Source organism: Taudactylus pleione, unplaced genomic scaffold (genome assembly GCF_031769625.1).
Source record: "Taudactylus pleione unplaced genomic scaffold, aTauple2 ptg000019l, whole genome shotgun sequence".
NCBI classification, from domain to species: Eukaryota; Metazoa; Chordata; class Amphibia; order Anura; family Myobatrachidae; genus Taudactylus; species Taudactylus pleione.
In genome coordinates, this window is record NW_028284421.1 from 34,229,383 (window position 1) to 34,252,345 (window position 22,963).

The following is a 22,963-nucleotide window of genomic DNA, read 5'->3' on the forward strand; positions in this document are numbered from 1 at the left end:
GGCAGGATCTCTGTCGGTTTGGGGGGCGGTTTGTCCCTGTGCTCACCTTCCTTTGAATGATTAATTGTTTCTCCAAATGGGTATCCTGGAATATGTGTGAGAAAAAAGGTGTGACAATAGTGTGTATCATAATGATATTCGGATAACCTTGATTGGTGGTGAACAAGCGTTGGACAGAAATCACAGTCATCCTACGTTGGTTGCTCAGGCTGCAGTCCTGTATGTTTTCTTAATTGGATGTACATGAGCCTTAGACATTCATTTATTAACTCAGTGTCTGTCTATATTTAGTGATCCAAATTAATAATTGGGATCGATGAATATCTGATAATTAATCCTACGAGATGATGCCGGTACAAAAAAGTTTCAGTAACCTGATCCCCAAACAATGTCTGGTTTTTAAAACTCTTCACTGTTTTTGAACCTTTATTATTACTTCTAGTCGTCCCCTTCTATATCACATCACTAAAAAAGAAGTGTTGGTGTACTAATGTATCTTCTAACCGAATTATTGCCTTGTGCCTAATGCATGGCATACATTGCCAGATAAAATGCCTGGCAGCCTGCAGATATTTTGTGGGCATACACTGTGTGATGTCTGTGTATTGGCCCCGATTTCTGCGCTCCGCCCTCGGGAGACGAGACGCTTTCTTGTTCATTTTATAGGAAGGAACAGGGGAAATCTCAGTCTGACAATCACGGCTGGGCATACACTGCCCGATGCTGCCGACATTTTACCTTGCAGATATTGCATTTGACGGGCATGCTGGACGATCCGGCATTCCCAACTGATCGATATTAACACTCGGTCGGCCACACACACTACAATTATTGGGGCGATCCGCATATATCTAGCGGATCATCCCGATAATTGCAGAGTGTATGCCCAGCATAAGAATAGTTCTTGTAATGTATCCCAGAAATGCAATTTTCTTCTTTAACATAGCACTGAGATGGCATTAGTTCTATTAAACATGTTGTGCATTTCTGCACATATACACGACATATGTTATTACTTTTAGAGAATACAAATGTATACTGTATGCAGTCTTTTGTGCATCCCTTCACGCTCTCACTCTCACCTATCAATGGTTAAGGCAGAGGTTCTCAAACTCTGTCCTCAAGGCTCCCCAGCAGTTCAGGTTTTAGAGAGATCCATGGTTGAGCACAGGTGGTTAAATCAAATTGACTGAGGTAATAATTAAGTTACCTGTGCTCAGCCATGGATATCTCTAAAAACTGAACTGTTGGGGAGTCTTGACCGTGTTTTGGAACCACTGGCTTAAGGAGTTGCATGTGTCATCTGTGTACAAACGTAGACTTGTGGGCATGCACAGTACAAATTTATATTTTACAATAGCATACAGACACAGAGTCTGCACTTGGTCTGGTGACATAAGGTACGCGCTCTAAATCTCCCCTATATCCGAATAGGGTGCGTGGTCTATTATATAGGGGGTGTGGCATTGCATCTCCCGATAGCGTCACTCTGGGGGCGTGCCCAGCATGCCAGGACATGCTGGGCTGTCACGGGAGACTGTGCCTGCACTTTCTGCTGCTCCTCTGTGACAGGGTGCGAGTGCTACAGGAGAATGTGACACTGCAGCACCCTGCTCCTGTCACTGAGGATGACGCCCGCACCCCCTTAGTGACTCCACTGTACAGGCATACGTCCAACTATGCATTAGCCCAGGAATTTAATCTGGTATGACAAATTTTATTTGAAAATTACTGCATTCCAAATGTGCAATAAACTTGTTCTCCTCACCTGACATGTTACCTTAGCCTGTTGGCATAGATTCTCATCAACGATTGTACAGAAAACTTGCATTGTGATGTGTACAGCCAACATATATAATCTCCTCTTGATTCATCTTCTATTTAGTCTTTGCTGTTGGAGGTAAAAGGAATATTTTAATGTGTAAATAGTTTCATGGATATGGCCTTACAGGTTGAGTCTCCCATATGCAAAATGCTTGAGACCAGAAGTATTTTGGATATCTGATTTTTCCGTATTTTGGAATATCGGCATACCATGAGATTTCTAGGGGATAGGATCCAAGTCTAACACAGAAATATTTGTTTCATATACACCTTATACACACAGGGCCTGATTCATTACGGATCGCTATTACGATCGCAGCTCCGTAAACGCACGCAGGTCTGCTGCAAAAATATGCTAATGATGGCAATCACAATGCCGTCGCACTGCCAGCATGGAGACGCCCACTGCTCCTATTAGCGCTATCTTATATCCGTAATACCTTGCAAAACTCCATAAACATTGGTAACATTGAGTACCATCGGCGCCTTACACAGAATTACAGCAGGTCTGACCTTAGAAATTGCTAACCTCGTTGCACGCAGTGAGTAATCAAGCTGCGTATGCAGTCGCAATAGCTAATTTATGCACGCCCATGTATCAACGTTCAAACGGTCAGGCGCGCCTGCACTTCTCACTGCCCGCAAACGGCCACTGTCTGTCAACCACTCTGCGATGGCTCTGCGTGGTCTCCGTAATCGCAGTGGTGCCTTCGCGCACTGCGATACATGCGCAGTACGCAACAATCGCCCGTCTGTGTATGCATTAGCAATATCGATCCGTAATGAAACAGGCCCCCAGTCTGAAGGTAATTTTTATTCAATATTTTCAATTTGTGCCTTAAAACAAGGTTTGTGTACATAGAACCATCAGAAAGCAAAGGTATCACTACTTCAGTCATGCAAAAAATATCTCTATTTTGGATATGGGAGATTCATCCTGTAGTACAGGTAGTCTCCCATATCCAAAATGCTTGGGACCAGGGGTACTTTGGATATCGGAATATTCCGTATTTTGGAATATTTGCATAAAATAATTAAATATCTTGGGAATGGGACCCAAATATACACACAGAATGCATTTATGTTTTATATACACCTTATACACACAGCCTGCAGGTCATTTTATACTATATTTTCAATAATTTTGGGCATCAAAAAAGGTTCGTGTACATACATGAAATTAATTTGTTTCATATACACCTTATACACACAGCCTGAAGGTTATTTTATACTATATTTTTAACAATTTGTGCTTTAAACTAAGTTTGTGTACATTGAACCATCAGAAAACAAAGGTTTCACTTTCTCAGTCATGCTAAAAATATTCCGTATTTCGGAATATTTGGATATGGGAGACTCAACCTGTACTAATTATCTCCAAGGTATCCGTGTTTTGTATCCAGTTTCACAGTGCTTTTTAGCGCCTCTAAAAAAGAAAAAAAAAATCCACATGTTTCTAAATACTTTAAGTGATTTTTAGAAGTGCATCTGCAAGAGATGAGTTTGTATGTACTGCTGTGGACATGCAAGTTAAATCCTGAAAGTTTTTTTTGTCATATTTTTATGTATTTTAATTCTTTACATTTTAGATTTGTACCCTATATTGGAATCGTCACAATCCTGATGAATGACTACCCCAAATTTAAGGTGAGCATTTTTTACTTATTGAAATATCATAGCCCTCCATCGTAGGCTGTGTACAGTAACCTGTTTATTTTGTATATTGTAAGAGCTGATCATTTCTGCTGTAGGTGGGGCAGCTAGGTGTTTAAAACTACATAAAAATAATTATTGTGATTTACAACTACAGTATTGAGAAGATGTGTAGAGTTGGTATACTTTGGTTTTCTCCATGTGCTCTGGCTTCCTCCCACAATGGCCTGTGTTTGGATGTAAGGGAGTTTAGCCTATGTTCCAGTTTGGCAGGGATTGATATCAGTGCTGTGAAATGTGTTTGTATTATATAAACGGTAATGTAAAAATGGCAATACATAGATGGATAAGGAGGATTTTTCTATTTGGCCATATAGAGAATAATTTTTCGGAATTGCAGTTTTTTAATCTACTGATATTTGCTGTGATATAGCAGTGTATGAGGGATTATTATCTATAGGCTCCACAATGTATCTGCAATTTAAATAAATACAATGGTTGCATTACTGTGTGTATAGTTAACCTAAGGCAGGGTTGTGGGGAAGGTAGAGGGTGGGCTACAGAGATTAACAATTGGTTGTATAATCAAGCAATGATGGAAAGTGTGTGCGCGTGCATGGGGGGGGGTTTGGTAGCAAAACAAGCAAGACTTACTGAGTCTGTATTTGTAAGTTGGTGGAAGGACAGGCTAAGTCGCTCGTGGTGAAAGGGTGGGGGGCAAAAAGGGAAGGAGTCCGTGATTGTTTACAGACCAATTGGGAGGGGTCTAGCAAGAAGGGTGAACTGGAAGAAAGGATAGCTGATTGGTCAGAGGAGAGGACTGATGAAAGGGTGTGAGTCTTAAGGGTTCATTTGATGGTGTGGAGACTGAAGAAAGACTGGCAGAGTGTGGGAATGAGTACTAGAGTAGACTGGATCTTGATCTTGGATGCGGGAGTACGAAGGGGTGACCATAGTGTAGGTGAGGTGGCAGTCGGAAGTGTAGCCTAATGGGCGGAATTCAATTAGCCGCGAAAAGTGCAGTTTGGAGAAGTTTTCGCCGATTTGCACTTTTCGCCTGTTTTCAAAGTATTTCCATATTCAATTCCCAGGAGTTTTCGCCTAGGCGAAAACTCTATAGGCAAAAACAAGCGAAAAAGGCAAGAATGGGCGGCCATTACTCAGTATGTCACCCAGAAGTTGATTGGTAGCATGCCAGGGCGAATTGCAGAGGTCTTGAAAAAGAAGGGTCAACACTGCAAATATTGACTTTGCATAAACTTAATGTAATTGTCAATAAAAGCGTTTGACACTTATGAAATGCTTGTAATTTTACTTCAGTATACCATAGTATTAGTAACATCTGACATAAAGGTCTAAAAACACTGAAGTAGCAAACTTTGTGAAAACCAATACTTGTCATTCTCAACTTTTGGCCACGGCTGTAGGGTCGATCAGATAATATTATGTGGCAACACTTAGCTTTAGTATATTAGTCCAGCTATATTAACAGATGCTTGGATTTGTATCTTTATTCATTTGCACTTAACATCCGGTTATTATTGTTAGAATCCAATTATTATGTAAACATGGCAGTTGTGTTAGTAATTGTATCAAATCTCATGCCAAACAATGCTCTATTAAAACAGCATTGTTTGGCATGAGATTTGTGAGAATTACCAACAAAACTGTCAGATATACAACAACTGGGCAATTATATTAAATACAAAACCAGATTTTTTTTTGTATTTAATATTTTACTTCCATTAAATCCAGCCGCCGAAGGCTCTGTGACAAGCACCACTTAATAAATGTATCTCCTATTGATAGCCTAATTCAAGCAGGCAGCAATGTTTATGCTTCTTTCCATTTACTTCCCATGAGCACAAGAGATGTCTACAAAACTGGAGAGCATGGCTGGTACATAGCACTATCGAACTCTCCCCAAAACAGCATTTTTACTTTCAAAAACATTTTCTTTTGTTCCAAAACTTGGTTTGCTTATTGAACAAACTTTTGCATTGCAAGGGGTACAAACACATTTATTTATTTGCATGCAGGGGAAATATTGTCCAATTTTGCATATAGTGAACAGATTTTGGGCAGCTTTGTTTTACACTGAAATTTAAAATTAAGTTAGGACACACTTGTTCCCAATGACCTGTCTCTGCACATTTCATATCTTTCAAAATAGGAAATTAGCATGCTACAAAACAATTGTATACACAATTTATACTATGGTCAGTGATCGCAAAATACACGCTATAGTGCGTATTTACATGCTACAAACTGTCAGGGAGTCACTGTGTTGCAGCTGGTCAGTATTATCTTCAGCGTCTCCAGTCCCCGCGTCCCCAATCAATCACTGAGGCCGACAGCATCTCCTTATCCAATAGCCACCTGAAACCTCTGCCTCCTGGTCATGTGACGCCGCTGGGCTCGCTCGCCTGTCTTCTCATGGATCTCTGAGTATGGTCAGCCCCCACTGCCTTGAGGAAGGCGGGGCTGCCAATTATCCCCGAGCCTGCAGACTCTCTCCCCCACACTTCCACCGCTCCTCTGGGTACCGAAGGGAAGGGTAAGGGCTGCTGCTACTATGAGTCGATCACACTGCCGCCTGCTGTCACCGGGATGCCGCACACTACTCTGGCGCTGAGGAAGAGGCAGCTCTCAGTAAGTACAAGACCTGAGTGGGGAGTTGTGTGTCTGCGAGTAGTGGTGGGGCACTGTGCAGCTCCTGGGTTTAGGATCACTGAGGAGGTCATTTACAGTGGTCCTGTCAGATGTGGGAGGGGGGGGGGGGGGGTTGGAAAATGTCCTAGTAGGCCTCAGGTCCACTGCACACATACATACTGAACACATACCCACTGTACGCATACATACTGCACAGATGCCCTCTGCACACATACTGCCATCTACTCTTGCCCTATCTTTACACCCAGCACTGTCGCAACTGCTGTCTGAACTTACACCCTCCCTACCTCAAGCTCTGCCTGCCCTTACTCCTCTCTAGCCCCAGCTCTGCCTGCCCTTACTCCTCTCTAGCCCCAGCTCAGCCGGCCCTTACTCCTCTCTAACCCCAGTTCAACTTATTCCTGCCTTTGCACCCAGCTTTACCCCAACTGCTGCTTGACCTTAACCCCCTTTACCCCAGCTACTACCTGCCCTCAGCACTGTCCCAACTGCTGCCAGCACTTATCCCCCCCTCCCCCCCATAATTTGTGATTGGAAACCATAAACAGTGTAGTAGGACCCCAAATTGTTAAAGTAAGGGTCCCTGGGACCCACAATTTGTTTTTGCTTAGCGCAGTCACTATATGGTCATGCAATGTATTGCTCTTTTAAATAAACAGTTTGTCACTATTTATAAATGGTAAAATAGGAGTTTGCCTATCTCCTGTTACTTATCTAATTTCAGGAAAGCAATGGACCTTATTTAAGTTAACTGTTCTTGATAAACGCTGCTTGATATTTAAAGTGAAACTACAAAAAGAAATAAATGATATTGCCAAATTAACATTATTTTCATGTACCTTGGAACAACTCCTGATTCCTGAAATGGTATTTATGACTGAATATCTGACATGCCTTAGTTATTCCAATTTGCAGTGTATTTCTATGGTTATAGATGTTGATCAAGTTTAATATTCTCAACATGACTACAATGTGACATGTCTAACGCTTCCAGCTGCTGTTTTCTAGTAGAAATCTTATTTTAAGTATTAGGAGTCGTTATAATTATGCTGGGTACCACAAATTATTGTAATGAGGCAACATTAACAGCACGTAACAAATACCATTAACATGAAAGGTCCTTTGCTTTCGCTGAAATGTGAGGATAAGTAATAGGAAGCAGAGATTTAAAGGCTTTGTGATCAAAACCGAAATCAAGAGGTATAAAGCGTATCCATGCTTTTTATTTCAAGTAGGGAAAGATCGGATAGTGTTTTTCATCCAGGGCAAACTGTTCTGTAATGCACTGCAGGATGCCTGGTCTGTATCAAAAGCTACACATGCACCAACGCAAGAGTGGACAAAAGCTTTCAAGTGTATAGCGTCAGTGAAACTCTAGAAATGGAGTTGTGTATACATGAATATGTATCTTAACCTCATATTTCATGTTGAGGTCATACAATCACGATCACTGTTTTACATGTATACACCGGAATTTTGAAAAGCTTTTGGCAGCTCTACTCAAAAAAGTTAAATGTTAGATTATTTGGGGCCTTTTGCATGTACAAGATTCTGTATGATAAGGAATCATAAAATTGTGAGTGCAAATTGGCAAACTTGTATGTATCAAATCTCCCATTTAGATGGAGCCAAGCCTCCAATTTGGGTTGATCCAACGTTTGTTCCATGCCACAATGCAGTTGCTCCTTGTCCATTTGTTTGTATCCTGTTCCCTTCTACATCTGTCTGGTGCACCCACCATGTTGCTTTCTCTTGTGACATATGGAACTATTCTAAAACTGGTTATGAAGCTACTTTTTTCATTCCCCTATCACTTGTCTTGATATTGCCATATAGTGCATGTCAGTGAGTTTTTTTGAATGAATTTGTGTCGGATGGGGTCAAAATTCTCCAAAACATTCCACCAGTAAAGATAGGGAGAGGAAGAATAGACAGGGTGTCAATAGAATTGCAAAAGATGACTCCACTAATGATTTTCCCTGTGGCTGGAATAAAATTAGATTTTCCAGGCCTCAAGCAATGTTCGAGGCCTAGTCAGCATTAGGAAATGACCTATATGAGGGAACATTTTGTGTGTGAGCAAAGTGAGGTCTGGTTTGTATGAAAATCTTAAATACTGCAGAGCATTATACAGTACTGTGCAAAAGTTTTAGGCAGGAGTGAAAAAAAATGCTGCAAAATAAGAATGCTCTTCATGTAATCCCAGACAGACTCAATGATGTTGAGCTCAGGGCTCTGTGGGGGCGATATCATAATTTCCAGGACTCCTTGTTCTTCTTTACGCTGAAGATAGTTCTTAATGACCGGCTTTATGTTTGGGGTGGTTGTCCTGCTGTAGAATACATTTGGAGCCAATCAGACACCTTCCTGATGTTACTGCATGAATGGATAAGTACCTACCTATATTTGTCACCATTGAGGACACCATTAATCCTGACCAAATTCCCAACTCCATTTTGCAGCCCCAAACTTGCAAGGAACCTAAACCATGCTTCACTGTTGTCTGCAGACACTCATTGTACCAATTGCCAGCCCTTCAGCAAACAAACTGCCTTCTGTTACAGCCAAATATTTCAAATTTTGACTCATCAGTTCAGAGCATCTGCTGCCATTTTTCTGCTCCCCAGTTCCTATGTGTTTATGTATAGTTGAGTCGCTTGGCCTTGTTTCCACGTTGAAGGCATGGCTTTTTGGCCGCAGTTCTTCCATGAAGACCACTTCTGGCCAGAGCTGATGGCACTGCATCTCAAAGAGAAATAAGTATGTCATCTTTCATCTGATGCACTAAGTTTTCTTTGCCGACCGCTGCCCCAGTCTGCTTTGAAATCTTTACCTGGGAGAGACTTTGTGTCTTGTTGCTGTGCTCAGTCTTGCCATGGTGTTTGACCTGTGACATGTAACTGTCTTCCACAACCTCACCCTCGTAGCAGAGTTTGGCTGTTCCTAACCCATGTTTCACTTGGATATAATTAGAATGCATGGGATTGTCTTTTTCAACATAATCTGCAGCAGAGAGGACTAAGGTTTTAAATAAAAAATAGCTTCAATAATGCAGTGAGCCAACCATGCGCTGGGCAAAATAGCTTTTCACAAAGGAGAACAATTCAAGTAAAATTTTTATTAATGAATTGGGGCTAGTGTCCTAAATGCTGGGTGATTATAATTATTTTTTCTACTTCAGAGTCCATAGGGTATCCACAGGATACCTTGGGTTATAGGTGTGACGTCAGTCGCTGGGCACCATAGAGTTAAGCTTTTCAGCCTCCCAGGATGCACTAGGGTCCCCCTCCTATACCCCGCCCCCGAGCCAAGGTACCTCAGTTTAGTTTGGTGCCCGGCCGGAGTCGGGTGCACCTGTCGGAGTGGGGGCTAGAAGAGCCCCTGAAGCTTTCTTCAGTGCAGCTGTGGCTGCACATCTGGATGTACAGCATGGACAGTCAGTCCTGACGTCCATTCTGTCTTCCCTACACCCCCGCCGGTACCAGAACGCCGGTACCGATCCGGGGATGCTGGTGAGCATCTGGGGTCACAGCTAGCGGTGACCCCAGATGTTCCGGACCATGGCCGGATCCAAGGGGGACAAAGGTAAGCAGCGGGGTCTCGCGGTTGGTCCCCGCTGGTCACATGGTCCTAAGTCCCCAGGCAGGGGGCTCCCTGGGGACTGGCTGCAGCGTGGAGCCAGGCGACCAACCTGCGCTTTCCACTACCCCCTGGGACAGCGGACCGCAGCAGAGCGGTAGCGCTGCGGCGTCCCAGGGGTTAAATGCATGCCAGGGGAGCACGCCTTCCCTGTCTCACAGCCGGCGCCTCCCCCGCTGCACACAGCCCCCTCTGCACGCTGCCGACTGGTTCTGTGGCAGCGCTCCTCCCCCAGGCCAGCCTCCTCTCTGCTCCTCGGCGGCCATCTTCTCCAGAACGCATGGTGAACGCTGCTGGAAGCCTGGAAGGAAGCATCGTGGTCTGGGTCCCCCGCATACCTCTCCTCCGCTGTGGTCAGGTCTGTGTATGCAGCGCTGTGTCCTACCAGGCCTTGTGTCTGCGTAGTTGTGATCAGCGCTGTTAGTGCAGGAATTGATTTTCTTTGCATTGTATGTGACTGTGCTAGCGCTGCTGCCTGTAACTTTTCTCTAAACTGTCAGCTTTATTACTGTCCCTGTTCTTTCTGCTAAGCCCTTGCGGTGCGGTGCTGCAGGGGGTCTCTCGCCTATTTAAGATATAATTGGTGAGAGAGGTCACATACGTGGTGCCATCATGTCCGAAAGTGATTTTCCCCTCCGGCTACAGTGTACTACGTGTAAAGTACCGTTAGCGGAGGGGGAGGGTAGCGCGGAGGGCCTTTGCCGGCAGTGTTTGTCCATGGCGCGGCCTCTTACGGTTACAGCACCGGTACAGGAGCCGCCCTGGGCTTGTTTCGCTCAGGCGCTTACAGCTTTAGTGGGCCAGTTAGCTCCGCAGCCCGCGTTTACACCGATGGGATTATCCCAGCAGTCAGTGGTGTCGTCACCCATGCAGGGTTTCCCACGATATTTGGTGGTACCCCACAGTCTCCCTATTTCCCCGCTCCCGGTTTCTCAGTAGCCAGCGTGGGTTAACTCCCTGACAAGTTCTGTACAGCACTTGTCGCATGTGTTGCAAGGGGAGTCCGTGATGCGGCCGCATAAACGGCCGGTGGCGTCTGTCGGCTTTTTATGAGGATGACGAGGGGACGTCTGATGATGGGGGAGATTCTGGATCCTTACGATCAGGAACCTCTCCATACTAAGGACGCTGATGCTAAGTCCAAAGTATATATTCCTGGACTTATTCGGGCGGTCCGCACAGCCTTGGTGATTGAGGACGAAGTTCCCCCAGCGGCTAAATCGAAGTATGCCTTTTTTAAAGATGTGAAGGGCGATGCCACAGTCTTTCCTCTTTTGGGTCAGTTGGTGGACCATTTAGAGGAGGCGTGGAAACAGCCTGGCAAAAGATACCAGCCGCAGAGACGCCTGGCGGTGGCTTATCCGTTCGCGGATAATTATTTTGCAAAGTGGGAATCCCCTCCACAGGTGGATTCTCACGTGACCCGTCTTGTCCGTAGTGCCACATTGCCGATGCCATCTATGTCCTCCCTTAAGGATGCTACGGACCGCAAGGTGGAGATCTGCCTGAAGTCCGCTTATTCCCTTGCGGGGGGGGGCAGCACGGCCGGCTATGGCCATTTGCTGGGTTGCCAGAGCGATGGAGCGCTGGGCGGATTCATTAGAGGCTTCTTTTGATTCCGACTGTCCGGCCGAACAGGCGGAGTTGATTGGTAATCTCCGTGATTCGGCCACTTATATCAACGAGGCGGCCCTAGACATTAGTACTCTGGTGTCTAGAATTTCTTCAGCAGCGGTGGCTGCTCGTCGCACCTTGTGGCTGCGATCCTGGAAGGCGGACGCAGATTCCAAAAAGGGTCTGGAGGCGTTGCCGTTTACCGGAGAAGTTCTCTTCGGTCCGGATCTGGATAAGATTGTGGCCATGCTGGCGGCAGCCAAATCGGCTTGTCTCCCGTCGGCCGCTGCTCCTTCTGGTTCTGGACCATCGTCCTTTCGGTCATCTAGGGCCCAGGGCAGGCCCAAACCACAGTCGTTTCCTGGACAGGCTGGCCCTAAGAAATCGGCCAAGCCCCGGAAGCAGGCATGGAGTACCAGACGTCCGGCCCCCAAGCCAGATGACAAGCCTGCGGCCTGACGGTCCGGGCCTCCCTTTGGGGGATCCCAGGGTGGGAGGCCGCCTGCTGCAGTTCGCCCAGTGTTGGTCGGCCACTACGACAGACACTTGGGTTCTGGAGGTGGTTTCCCACGGATACGCCCTCTCCTTCCGGCACAGACCCCCGGCTCGATTCTTCACCACGGGTCTACCATCAGACCGGAACAAGGCTACGGAGCTGCGGAAGGTATTGCACACTATGCTCCAGGCTGGAGTTATAGTGCCTGTTCCATTCTCCCAGAGGGGCCAGGGTTTCTATTCAAATCTATTTTTGGTACAGAAACCCAATGGGTCGTATCGTCCGATTCTCAACCTCAAAGCACTCAAGTCTTTGCGGGTTCCGAAGTTTCGGATGGAGACCCTACGGTCCATCATTCTGGCGCTGGAACCTGGGGACTACATGGTGCCATTGGACATACAGGACGCTTACCTGCATGTCCCTATTCTTGTGCGCCATCAACAGTTCCTCAGGTTTGCAATACGCAGCGACCACTTCCAGTTTCGGGCGTTACCTTTTGGCCTGGCGACAGCACCACGTGTTTTCACCAAGGTGATGGCGGTCATGGCGGCTTCTCTGCGGCTGCAGGGAGTCCGCATGTTGCCGTACTTGGACGACCTGTTATTGGTGGCAGGATCTCCAGAGCTCCTGTTACGCCACTTGGACCTGACCATTGCACTGCTGCAACGGCACGGCTGGCTAATCAACTGGCAGAAGTCCACTCTAATCCCGTCTCGGAGGATTCTGCATCTTGGAGCCTTATTGGACTCGGGACAGCAAAGGATCTTCGTGACGGAGGACAAGATCTCTGCTTTACAGTCAAGGGTGCGCAGTTGTCTGCACAGCCGCCGGGTGTCCCTACACTCGGCGATGAGGTTACAGGGCTCCATGGTGTCGGTGTTCGACATGGTGGAATACGCCCAGTTTCACTCCAGACCTCTGCAGCACCTGATCCTGTCCAAGTGGAACGGGCTGCCTCAGTCTCTGAAGTCCCAGACGATTGTGATCACCCCGGAGGTTCGCCTGTCCCTTGCGTGGTGGTTACAGACGACCCACCTCAACAAGGGACGTCCGTTCTGGGTTCCAAATTGGGTCCTGTTGACAACGGACGCCAGTCTTCGGGGCTGGGGAGCAGTTTCGGGTCCACACTTGTTCCAGGGCAGGTGGACGCCGACAGAAGCGGAGCTTCCAATAAATATCTTGGAACTCCGTGCGGTCTTCAATGCTCTCCAGCAGGCCCATCGGTTTCTCCAGGGTCACCCGGTGCAGGTCCTGTCGGACAATGCTACCACCGTGGCCTACATAAACAGGCAAGGAGGAACTCTCAGTCGGGCGGCTCTCGTAGAGGTCTCTCGGATCCTGGTTTGGGCGGAGCGCAATCTTCCGGCCATATCAGCGGTCTTCATCCCGGGAGTGCTAAATTGGGAGGCGGACTTTCTAAGTCGCCAGGACGTTCATCCGGGGGAATGGTCCCTGCACCCGGACGTTTTTCAACTGCTGGTGAACAGGTGGGGTCTTCCAGAGATCGACCTCATGGCGTCCCGGCACAACAACAAGTTGCCGGTGTATGGGTCTCGCACAAGAGACGAAGGGGCGTCTCTGGTGGATGCTCTGTCCGTCCGGTGGACGTTCCGGTTCGCATACCTGTTCCCTCCGGTCTCCCTTCTTCCACGGGTAATCCGGAAATTCAAACAGGAAGGAGGGACGCTCCTGTTGATAGCTCCCGCGTGGCCCAGATGGCACTGGTTCTCAGACCTTCAGGGTCTGTCCGTGGACAGTCCTCTGCGGTTGCCGCTACGACCGGACCTTCTGTCTCAGGGTCCTTGCCTTCACCCGGACCTGACTCGGCTGTCTTTGACGGCGTGGCTGTTGAGACGGCCATGCTGAGGTCCCGGGGGTTTTCCAGCTCTGTGGTGCGTACCATGTTACGAGCTCGGAAACCGTCTTCCGCGAGGATATACCATCGCGTGTGGCATACGTTCTTCCAGTGGTGTCGACCGAGAGGTTATGCACCGCGGGAGTTTCGTCTGTCTCGGATTCTCGCCTTCCTGCAAGCGGGACTAGATCATGGGCTTCGCCTTGCTTCTTTGAAGGTACAGGTTTCGGCCCTGTCTGTCTGGTTTCACCGTAGGATTGCTACAATCCCGGATGTGCGAAGGTGTTCTCCGCATTCAGCCGCCCTTTGTTCCACCTGTGGCGCCTTGGGATTTGGCTGTGGTCCTGAGGGCTCTCCAAGGACCGCCGTTTGAACCACTGGGCTCAGTGGATCTTAAATGGCTAACAGCTAAGACTGTTTTCCTTCTGGATATTGCTTCGGCCAGACGTGTTTCTGAGTTAGGGGCTCTTTCTTGTAGACCCCCTTTCTTGGTTTTTCATGGGAACAGGGCAGTGCTCCGCACTCGGCCTGAGTTTCTTCCCAAAGTTGTTTCCCAGTTTCATGTTAATGAGGAAATCGTTGTTCCGGCCTTTAACTCACCGGGTCTTTCCGTGGGTGAGGCCTCTTTGGATGTTGTGCGGGCCTTAAGGACTTATGTTGACCGCACTTCTTCGTTTAGGAAGTCGGACGCTTTGTTTGTCCTCTATGGCTTCCGTAAAAAGGGTTGGGCTGCTTCAAAGCAAACTTTGGCAGCCTGGATCCGTATGGCTATTTCTGAAGCTTATCTTCATGAAGGCCTACCGGTTCCTCCTTCTCTGAAGGCTCATTCCACTAGGTCTGTGGGTCCTTCGTGGGCAGCTCGACGTGGTGCCTCGGCAGTTCAGATCTGCAAGGCTGCTACGTGGTCCTCTGTCCATACCTTCGTGAGGTATTACAGGTTTGACACCTTCGCCTCTCAGGATGCTTCCTTCGGGCGGCGGATTCTCCTTTCTGCACAGGAGCGTCCCCACCCTTAAAGGATACTGCTTTGGGACATCCCCAAGGTATCCTGTGGATACCCTATGGACCCTGAAGTAGAAAATATGAGATATGGTAAGAACTTTCCCTTGTTATCTCTATTTCTACGAAGTCCATAGGGTTCCACAGGACTCCCGCCCTGTCGCACCTGTGCTGCAGATGGGCTTTGCTCTGGTCACCGGTTTTCCGTCTCCCTCTGGTGAGAATGTGATTCTTGTATGTGTCCAGATCTTTTTTCTCTCTCTTCCTTCTCCTCCGGCCTATGGCTTGATAACTAACTGCGGTGCCTTGGCTCGGGGGCAGGGTATAGGAGGGGGACCCTAGTGCATCCTGGGAGGCTGAAAAGCTTAACTCTATGGTGCCCAGCGACTGACGTCACACCTATACCCCAAGGTATCCTGTGGAACCCTATGGACTTCGTAGAAATAGAGATAACAAGGGTAAGTTCTTACCATATCTCATATATTTTTTTTTTTTTTTTAAAGACTATGAAGTCTTTATCAGGGGAGAGTGATGGATTTTTTTAAGTCATTCCTGGAGAGGTAAAAAGAGGAGTATGGGTCTGTGAATAAGTGTAGGATGGTGACATTAAAGATGTTACTTAACTGAAATTTCAGCCCACTCCCAAATATCTAAGCCTATGTAGCGAAGCAAACGCCTCTATTGGGAAGAATGTTGATGGCTAAGGATATTTTGCTACGCAAGAACAGGTGTTCCACACTTTATGTTGGCATATTGTGCCCTTGGATACAGTTGGACATGAGGCTTTTTTGTATCTGAAGAGAGTTTGTAGCCTCCTAAAGTAGCTTCCTCCATATGGACCTATGTTTTATCTTCAGTGGTGGAACGGGTCAATTATAGAAGCATTATAGTAGGTTTCTAAAGCTGGAAAAGACACTTGTAAGGGTCTGACCTGTGGAGAAGGGTTGCTGAAACGTTAGGATGATTCTTCTAGGTGAAAACTTTAGGGTGATTCTTCCAGGTGAAAGCTGAAAACTTGTTTAAAATACTTGTTGCCACTCCTGGAGACATGTTTTTTTTATTTATTTGTTGTAACACTGAGGGTTGATTATTGCATATACTGGTCGGACTCCTTCACCTTTGGGGGACTACACACAGCAACATGGGTTTTGTAAGTAAGATCCTTTCTACCACTAGGGCCCTTTAGAAGTTCAAACTGTGATATTTACATATTCCATGAAAAGACACCATCTGTGAACATGATGATTTTGAACTTCAGTCAATGTTATGCCCATTGAGCCATATACAGTACATCCATCAACCATAACACTAAAACACCTACCTATGGGCGTGGCCTGGAGTAGCTAGGAGCAGGCAGCACCTTCTTGGCTCTCCCGCTGAAATCCTGATAAAATATCCTGTATTTGGTTGCTTTCTCTAAGGATTGCCTCCTACCGTGGGGTAATATCTCCTGTCTGCTTTGTGCTCTGTGGGAGACTCTCCGCTGGATATATTTCGGTACACTCCTCTGTGATTGGTGAAGCTGGGCCCTGCTCTACCCTGATTGAGTGATTCTGTCCTGACTCCCGTGATTACCTACTGGGTTTATACTTGCCTTCGGTGGTGTCTCCTGGACTGCTACTGCCGCTTCCCGCTGTTGATCTCTCCGTGGTTGCATATTGTCTGATCCGGCGTTGGGTGCGCCCAAGACGAGGTTCGCCGCCATTTTGTTGCTTGGATTCATTTGGCTGCTTTCTCGATATCCTTGAGGTGCTGATGCTTCTTAATATGCAGACTGGATGATCGGCTGGCTTGTCTGTCTTAACACTGGTAAATTTCTGCCTGACTCCTCCTATCTCCTGCTATTTAATTTCCTGGATTTAAGCCTGCTGGTTTGGTAATTGTTGTGGCGGAATTACTCATTTACCTTAGTTGTGATCAGCTTATTGCTTTCCAAATATTCTGCTATTTGATATCCTTAACTTATCCAGTATGTGTGTGTGTGTGTGTATATATATATATATATATATATATATATATATATATATATATATATATATAGCAAAAAGCGAATCAGGCGGCACTCAGAGACTCCCAATGAAGTAAAAAAGAAACTTTAATGTGTCAACGTTTCGGAAGACGAGCCTCCTTTCTCAAGACAATACAACATAGCAATGGAAAAACATACATATAAATACCTTCCACCATGTCCCAATCACTCCTCCCCGCCCGATCAGCACGCGCACCTGGCTTCCGGCATCACGAGAAAAAGAATATATTTACTATATATGTGTCAGATGGCTATATGTTTTTCATATTTGTTTTTATTATATTTTGACATGTGGGGTTCTACCTGGATCGGCTGTCATTTGGCTCCCGTTTTGTTTACGGTTGCCATGCCAGCGTTCTGGCATAATCCAATCATGTCTGATGTCATCAGCGGGCGTTACCAGGTGACGGCTGGGGGCTGCGCCATGCAGTGACGCACACCCTCGTGATGCCGGAAGCCAGGTGCGCGTGCTGGTTGGACGGGGAGGAGTGATTGGGACATGGTGGAAGCTATTTATATGTATGTTTGTCCATTGCTATGTTGTATTGTCTTGAGAAAGGAGGCTCGTCTTCCGAAACGTTGACACATTAAAATTCGCTTTTGCTATTGGAGGTTGTACGTTCAACACACAGGAGGGCACCGGAGCAAGTCCCTGTGCTGGAGCACTGCCAACGGAGTGCCGGTCCATTGGAGTGTGTATGTGTGTGTGTGTGTATATATATATATATATATATATATATATATATGTGTATGTGTGTATATATATATATATATATATATATATGGTACGGTGTAATCGCATTCAAAGGATATCCACATCCATGTGGATTTAAGGACTCCAATTAACAAAACCCAACGCGTTTTCGTCCTTATAAGGACTTCCTCAGGGTTTTTTTTCTGTAGTTCGTATATTTACCATAAGACATAACGTGTCCTATTAAATTATTGGATCCGATCTCAAATGTTCACGTTATGTGAGAAATTCCAGATTAATTAACCAACCACTTTTGACTGCAACTCCAAACACACCATGTCAGTCTCTGTGGAGTCCTTAAATCCATTTTGTGGAGCCTTTAACTAAAGAGCATGGATGTGGGTATCCTTTGAATGTGATTACACTGTGCCAATCTTTGTGGATTACAATTAATGTAAGCTGAATTGTACAATTTAGTAAAATTTGTTCTTATATGGAATAAATATTTTTTATATTTTCTAACGGAGGCCTTTGGGCCGTGTTTTGGGTGACTTTTTGGTGTGAGGGTTTATTTCAGTATAAATTAAGTGGATTACCAATACTTGGAGGAGCAGTGTGCTGCTACCCTATCATATAGAGAATTTTTGGAATTGCCAGGTCCATCTGCAGGAAAGGAATCTCATTGACTTTGATCCAGAACTGATTGATCTTTTGGACTTATATACACTAATGAACTGCTATTTGGAATTGTTATATACAAAAATTGAATGATCTTCAACAAGACAATTGCATTACAATTGTTCAGTGCCCTTTTTAATTTCTTTGTCATTCAATAGACCCATCTAACAGGAGGTCAACGGAAAGGTGCCGCTAATACCATGTGTGTTGTTGTTTCTATAAATTGATATAATTCATTTTAGCGCAAGTTAGGGGTATTTTTGATGATTTGAGATATATATATTATATATAAAATATATATATATATATATACACACACACACACACACACACACACACACACACACACTCTTTGTATAATTTTTTTTATATTTATCTGTATTGCAGTGTGTTGCTATTTTCTATGTCCTGTCTTTCTCATATATTGGTCAAGATGCAGGTGTGCGAATGGCACCTTCGGGTACCTCTTTTAAAATCCATAAAAAAATATTGCGTTTACAAAAAAATAAAACAACCTGCCTAAAATTGTGGCGGTCGTCCCCGTGCTGCAAAACAGCTCTGATCCTCAAACCATTCCTGAAAAGTTTAGCTGGGTGCATTATCCTGCTGAAAGAGGCCACCATTGCCATGAAGGAATGTACTTGGTCTGAAAAAATGCTGGTATTTGTCAAAGTTACAATCACATGAATGCCAGGACCTATGATTTCCCAGCAGAACATTGCCCAGAGCATTGCACTGCCTCCATTGGCTTGCATTCTTCTTATAGTGCATCCTGGTGTCTTCTGTTCCCCAGGTAAATGTAAAAGAATGAATCATCAGACCAGACCACCTTCTTCCATTACTCCATGGTCTAATTTTGACGCTCACATGCCCATTGTAGCTGCTTTCTACGGTGGTCAGCATGGTCACTTTGACCAGTCTGCGGCTACACAGCCCCATACACAACCAGCTAAGAATGCACTGTGTGTTCTGACACCTTTCTATCATAGCCAGCATTAACCTTTTTTAATTTGTGCTACAGTAGCTCTTCTGTAGGATAGGACCAGACTGGATAACATTTACTCCCCACGTGCATCAATGAGCCTTGGGCACCCATCTAATTGTCGCCAGGTATTATCCTTTATATGGAGCCATAAGGGTTCCACAGTGCCTCACAAAGTACATAAGAAAATAAGCACACAATTAAACAGTTATTAACAGTACCAAACCATGCAGGGCAGGGACATGGCTTCATTAGCGATCGTAACACTTAAAAAAGCAGCATGGCGTCACTAACCAAGTGTTAGATGCCGTTGTGGGAAGTTAGGCGTAAATGATGGTATAAGTAAGGGAAGGAGAAACATTGAGGGAAGATAGTCCTGCTCATGAGTGCTTACATTCTACAGGGGAGGGACAGACAGATGGGGCAGACACAGATTGTCCTTCCTTGGACCACTTTTTGGAGGTACTAACCACTGCATACCGGGAACACCCTCCCCCCCAAGACCTAGGGTTTTGGAGATGCTCTGATCCAGTCTACCTATCATCTAGCCATCACAATTTGGATCTTGTCAAAGGCGCTCAGATCCTTACACTTTTTTGTGGCATTGGTGTGACTTCAGGTTCATTATATTAAATGTACATCTGCTGCACTTTGTGTTGCTATTCATTTATCCTATTCCGTGCGATCTCGCCAATGCGAGTCATCTCGGCAGTGGCCGTGCTTTACGGCACCCCGGATGCGCAAAAAATTTTGGTAAGTTCAGGGTCAAGTCAGGTTGCGATGTGCCAGTACGTCGCCGGCATTTTAACGCAGTTGCAACGGCATATCTCACCCTTCGCACAGAATAGGATAGACACCTAAGGCTCCCATTCCCATTCAGATGAATTTCAATTTGTATAGGAAAAAGGCTTTCCAACATGGCTACAGGTGTACCTCAGATTTTTTTTTTTCATTTATTTTAACATGCTGACAGACAGTAACTGTAGATTATATTTGTAAATGGTGGTAGTTACTATTTAAAGCAGCATTTCTTTTATTGATACTGTTTCTTTAATCATTACTGGTCATAACTGTTTTCAATTAATGTTTCTCTCTTTTCAGTATGCTGTTTTGTTCCTGCTTGGATTGTTTGTCCTCCTCCATCGAGAATAACACACTGACAATCAGGAATAATCTTATAAAGACAGATTCAGTCTGTTATTAAACATCGGCAAGTTATCGGAGCGAGAATTCCAAAAAGACAGACCTCATCTCGCAATGTAAAGTTTTACATTTGAAACCAGTATTTCCTTTTTCTACATGCGTGTACGTGCTCACTCCTTGTTAAGGCAGGGATAGAATGGAGTGTTTAAAGATGGGCCCAATCTCTGCCGTGGCTTTTCTACCTCTGTGGCCTCAAGAGGGTCATTAGTGAATATCTGCCGCACTGTTTACTTTTTTTTTTTTTTCTCTGTACTTAGGTGATTTTTTTATATCTATATATTTCAATTTAAAACCAAAGTCCTTTTATTGTTTAAATTATGAAGCCTCTCAACAATTTATTCAGAAGTGCCTAAGAATTGGTGTATTGTGTAATCTGGCATTAGCATTTATATAATTTTGATGTGTTCATGTTGGGTAAAATGAATTGTTATGAATATATCATGAAATTATACGGCTAAAGTAACATCTCTGAGTGAAAAACTAGTTTAAAGAAAAAAGTTTCTGGTTTTAAGTGTACTGTGTTTTAACTGGTAAATGTGATATACATTTGGCTCTATTGTTGTGGTGCTCACTGCTGTTCTTTACCTTCATTCAAGCATACAGTGAATGTTGGTTTAAGGTCCTGTTTGTAAAATTGGACTGTCTGGAATATGATTGGTACTGTATGTAACATGTCTTTTTCTAATGCTTACAACTTAGAAACTGTGCAGGAGATGCAATTCAAAAACGGAAATTAAAAAAAAAAAAGATAAGTAGATTAGATTTATTTTCCTACAAGCAGGGCCAAGCGTATATAATGCAAAACCCTTTTTCCCTTTGGAGTCAATAGGTCAATTTATTAATCTGGCTGGATTTGGCCATGATTAATATTGAACACTTCCTCTAGTAAGACTTTGTCTTACCTCCATTGTTCATTTACCATTGTTTATAAGGATGTACATAAGACTTCTGAAGTTACCGTTTATGATTACCACACATTCTTGTGTTAAAGAAGAAATCTAGGGATTAGGATTATACTAATTGAAAGACCCTTTACTTCCAGTTAGTAGCACGCCCCAGAATTTGTCTCATCCAGGCACCAACCTGCCGCCCAAACATTCCAACTTGGACAATAGTTTCTGAAGGAAATTCAGGGGTCTGGGTAATAGGGTCAGTTGTCCATGATCTTACATATTTGTGTAAAGTGTCCATTTATAATCCCTTTCTGGCTAGTATTATTCAATATTGTTATTTTCTTTTCAAAGACTGCCCACAACTTGTATGAGATTGCTGGTGTCAGACTGAATCAGCAATATTGTCAGATTAATAGGAAATATATATAAGCCATGTAACAGAACATTCCTGTTCTGTTGCAAAACTAAGTTCTCATAATAGGCAAATATAGGCAGTTTAATTTCTTACTACTAGATATATTTTGTTCTATTTTATCTTCTGCTACAAGTTGTGTTTGAACAGTGTCCACTTTCTAACCACACATTTGTTACTAATTATTTTTGAACAAATTGTTGAGGACCAAAATATTAACAAGTGTCTTGTCTTTCCATAAAGAAAATGCCATTGATTTTTTTGTCAGTAAAGGCAAATAGGAGTGCAATGCGGTGTGGCCTTTCTGTAACAAGTTCTGTGATAACGGGAGATTGTTCCGAGCTGTTCTTATGGCAGGAGATACAGCCAGAGGGCAATAGCCTGCACAGTGGAATAGGGTCCCAATGCTTTTACAAAGTCACATCCATGCAGTATTTGTACATGCAACAGTGTATTATCTGCATAATTACATATCTCCACATCTAGTCTACACATTAATTAGCAAGGAAGTACTGTATATATGTAAATAATCATTCCTGTGTCCAAACTTGACAAGTACAGTTGATTATATTCATTGTAATTTTTAGCTATGAAACAACTGAACTGTATTAGGAATAATCCTATTTCCCCCCTTCCTGGTTTAGTTTGAGTTTGAAGGCAGCTTTACAAAATGCATACATAAAAATATCAAATTATACCTATATGACTTTTTATTAAAGTGCAATCCTTTGTAAATGGAGATTAGTTTTTATTTTGGCCTATTGTGTATAAACCATAACAGAACAAGCAGCCCAGGTGATTCAGTTTAGTACTGTAAGTGACATGTAATGGGGCTTTGATAAAGAAAATGTGCCCAGGGAGGCTAGTATATTAGACATGATGTGGGCAATGTCTTATAGTTAGAAAGTTGGATAAGTTCCTGGATTTGTCATCTAGATTAGCCCACTTGTCCTAAAAGAGTGGAAAGTAGTTCCACTAACCTAAAATGTGGGCATGAGCAGGAACGATGGAGCCTTTATTCAAGATGAATTGTGTGTTGTGTTCATTCTTAGATTATATCTCTGGGGCAAATGAAAGTACAAACTTGAAGATAAATAAATAAAAATTTCAACTTTTTGGCTTTTTAAAAGTTCACAGTTGCGCTTCAAAGCAGGAAAACATCTTTAAATATAATAAATTATGTATGTTAATTATGCACAAAAATTATATCCAAACCCTTTAGGAAAAGTACATCTTAATGTCAGACACATCAGCTATATTTTCTTACACTTTCATATATATATATATGTGTAAGATGTGCATCTTTGTGATTGCGTAAG

At 44.3% G+C, this 22,963-nt stretch overlaps 1 protein-coding gene across 1 annotated transcript in view; it reads left to right on the forward strand.

Annotated features, from left to right (window-relative positions):
• The window catches only part of SEC11A (SEC11 homolog A, signal peptidase complex subunit), a 71,440-nt gene extending 49,507 nt beyond the window's left edge, over positions 1–21,933 (forward strand). The window contains exons 5-6 of the mRNA XM_088446780.1: positions 3,414–3,471; positions 20,238–21,933. Of these exons, the coding sequence (XP_088302906.1) occupies positions 3,414–3,471; positions 20,238–20,288 (109 nt within the window). The 3' untranslated portion in view covers positions 20,289–21,933. The remainder of the gene's footprint in view (positions 1–3,413; positions 3,472–20,237) is intronic.
• Positions 21,934–22,963: the final 1,030 nt, after the last annotated feature.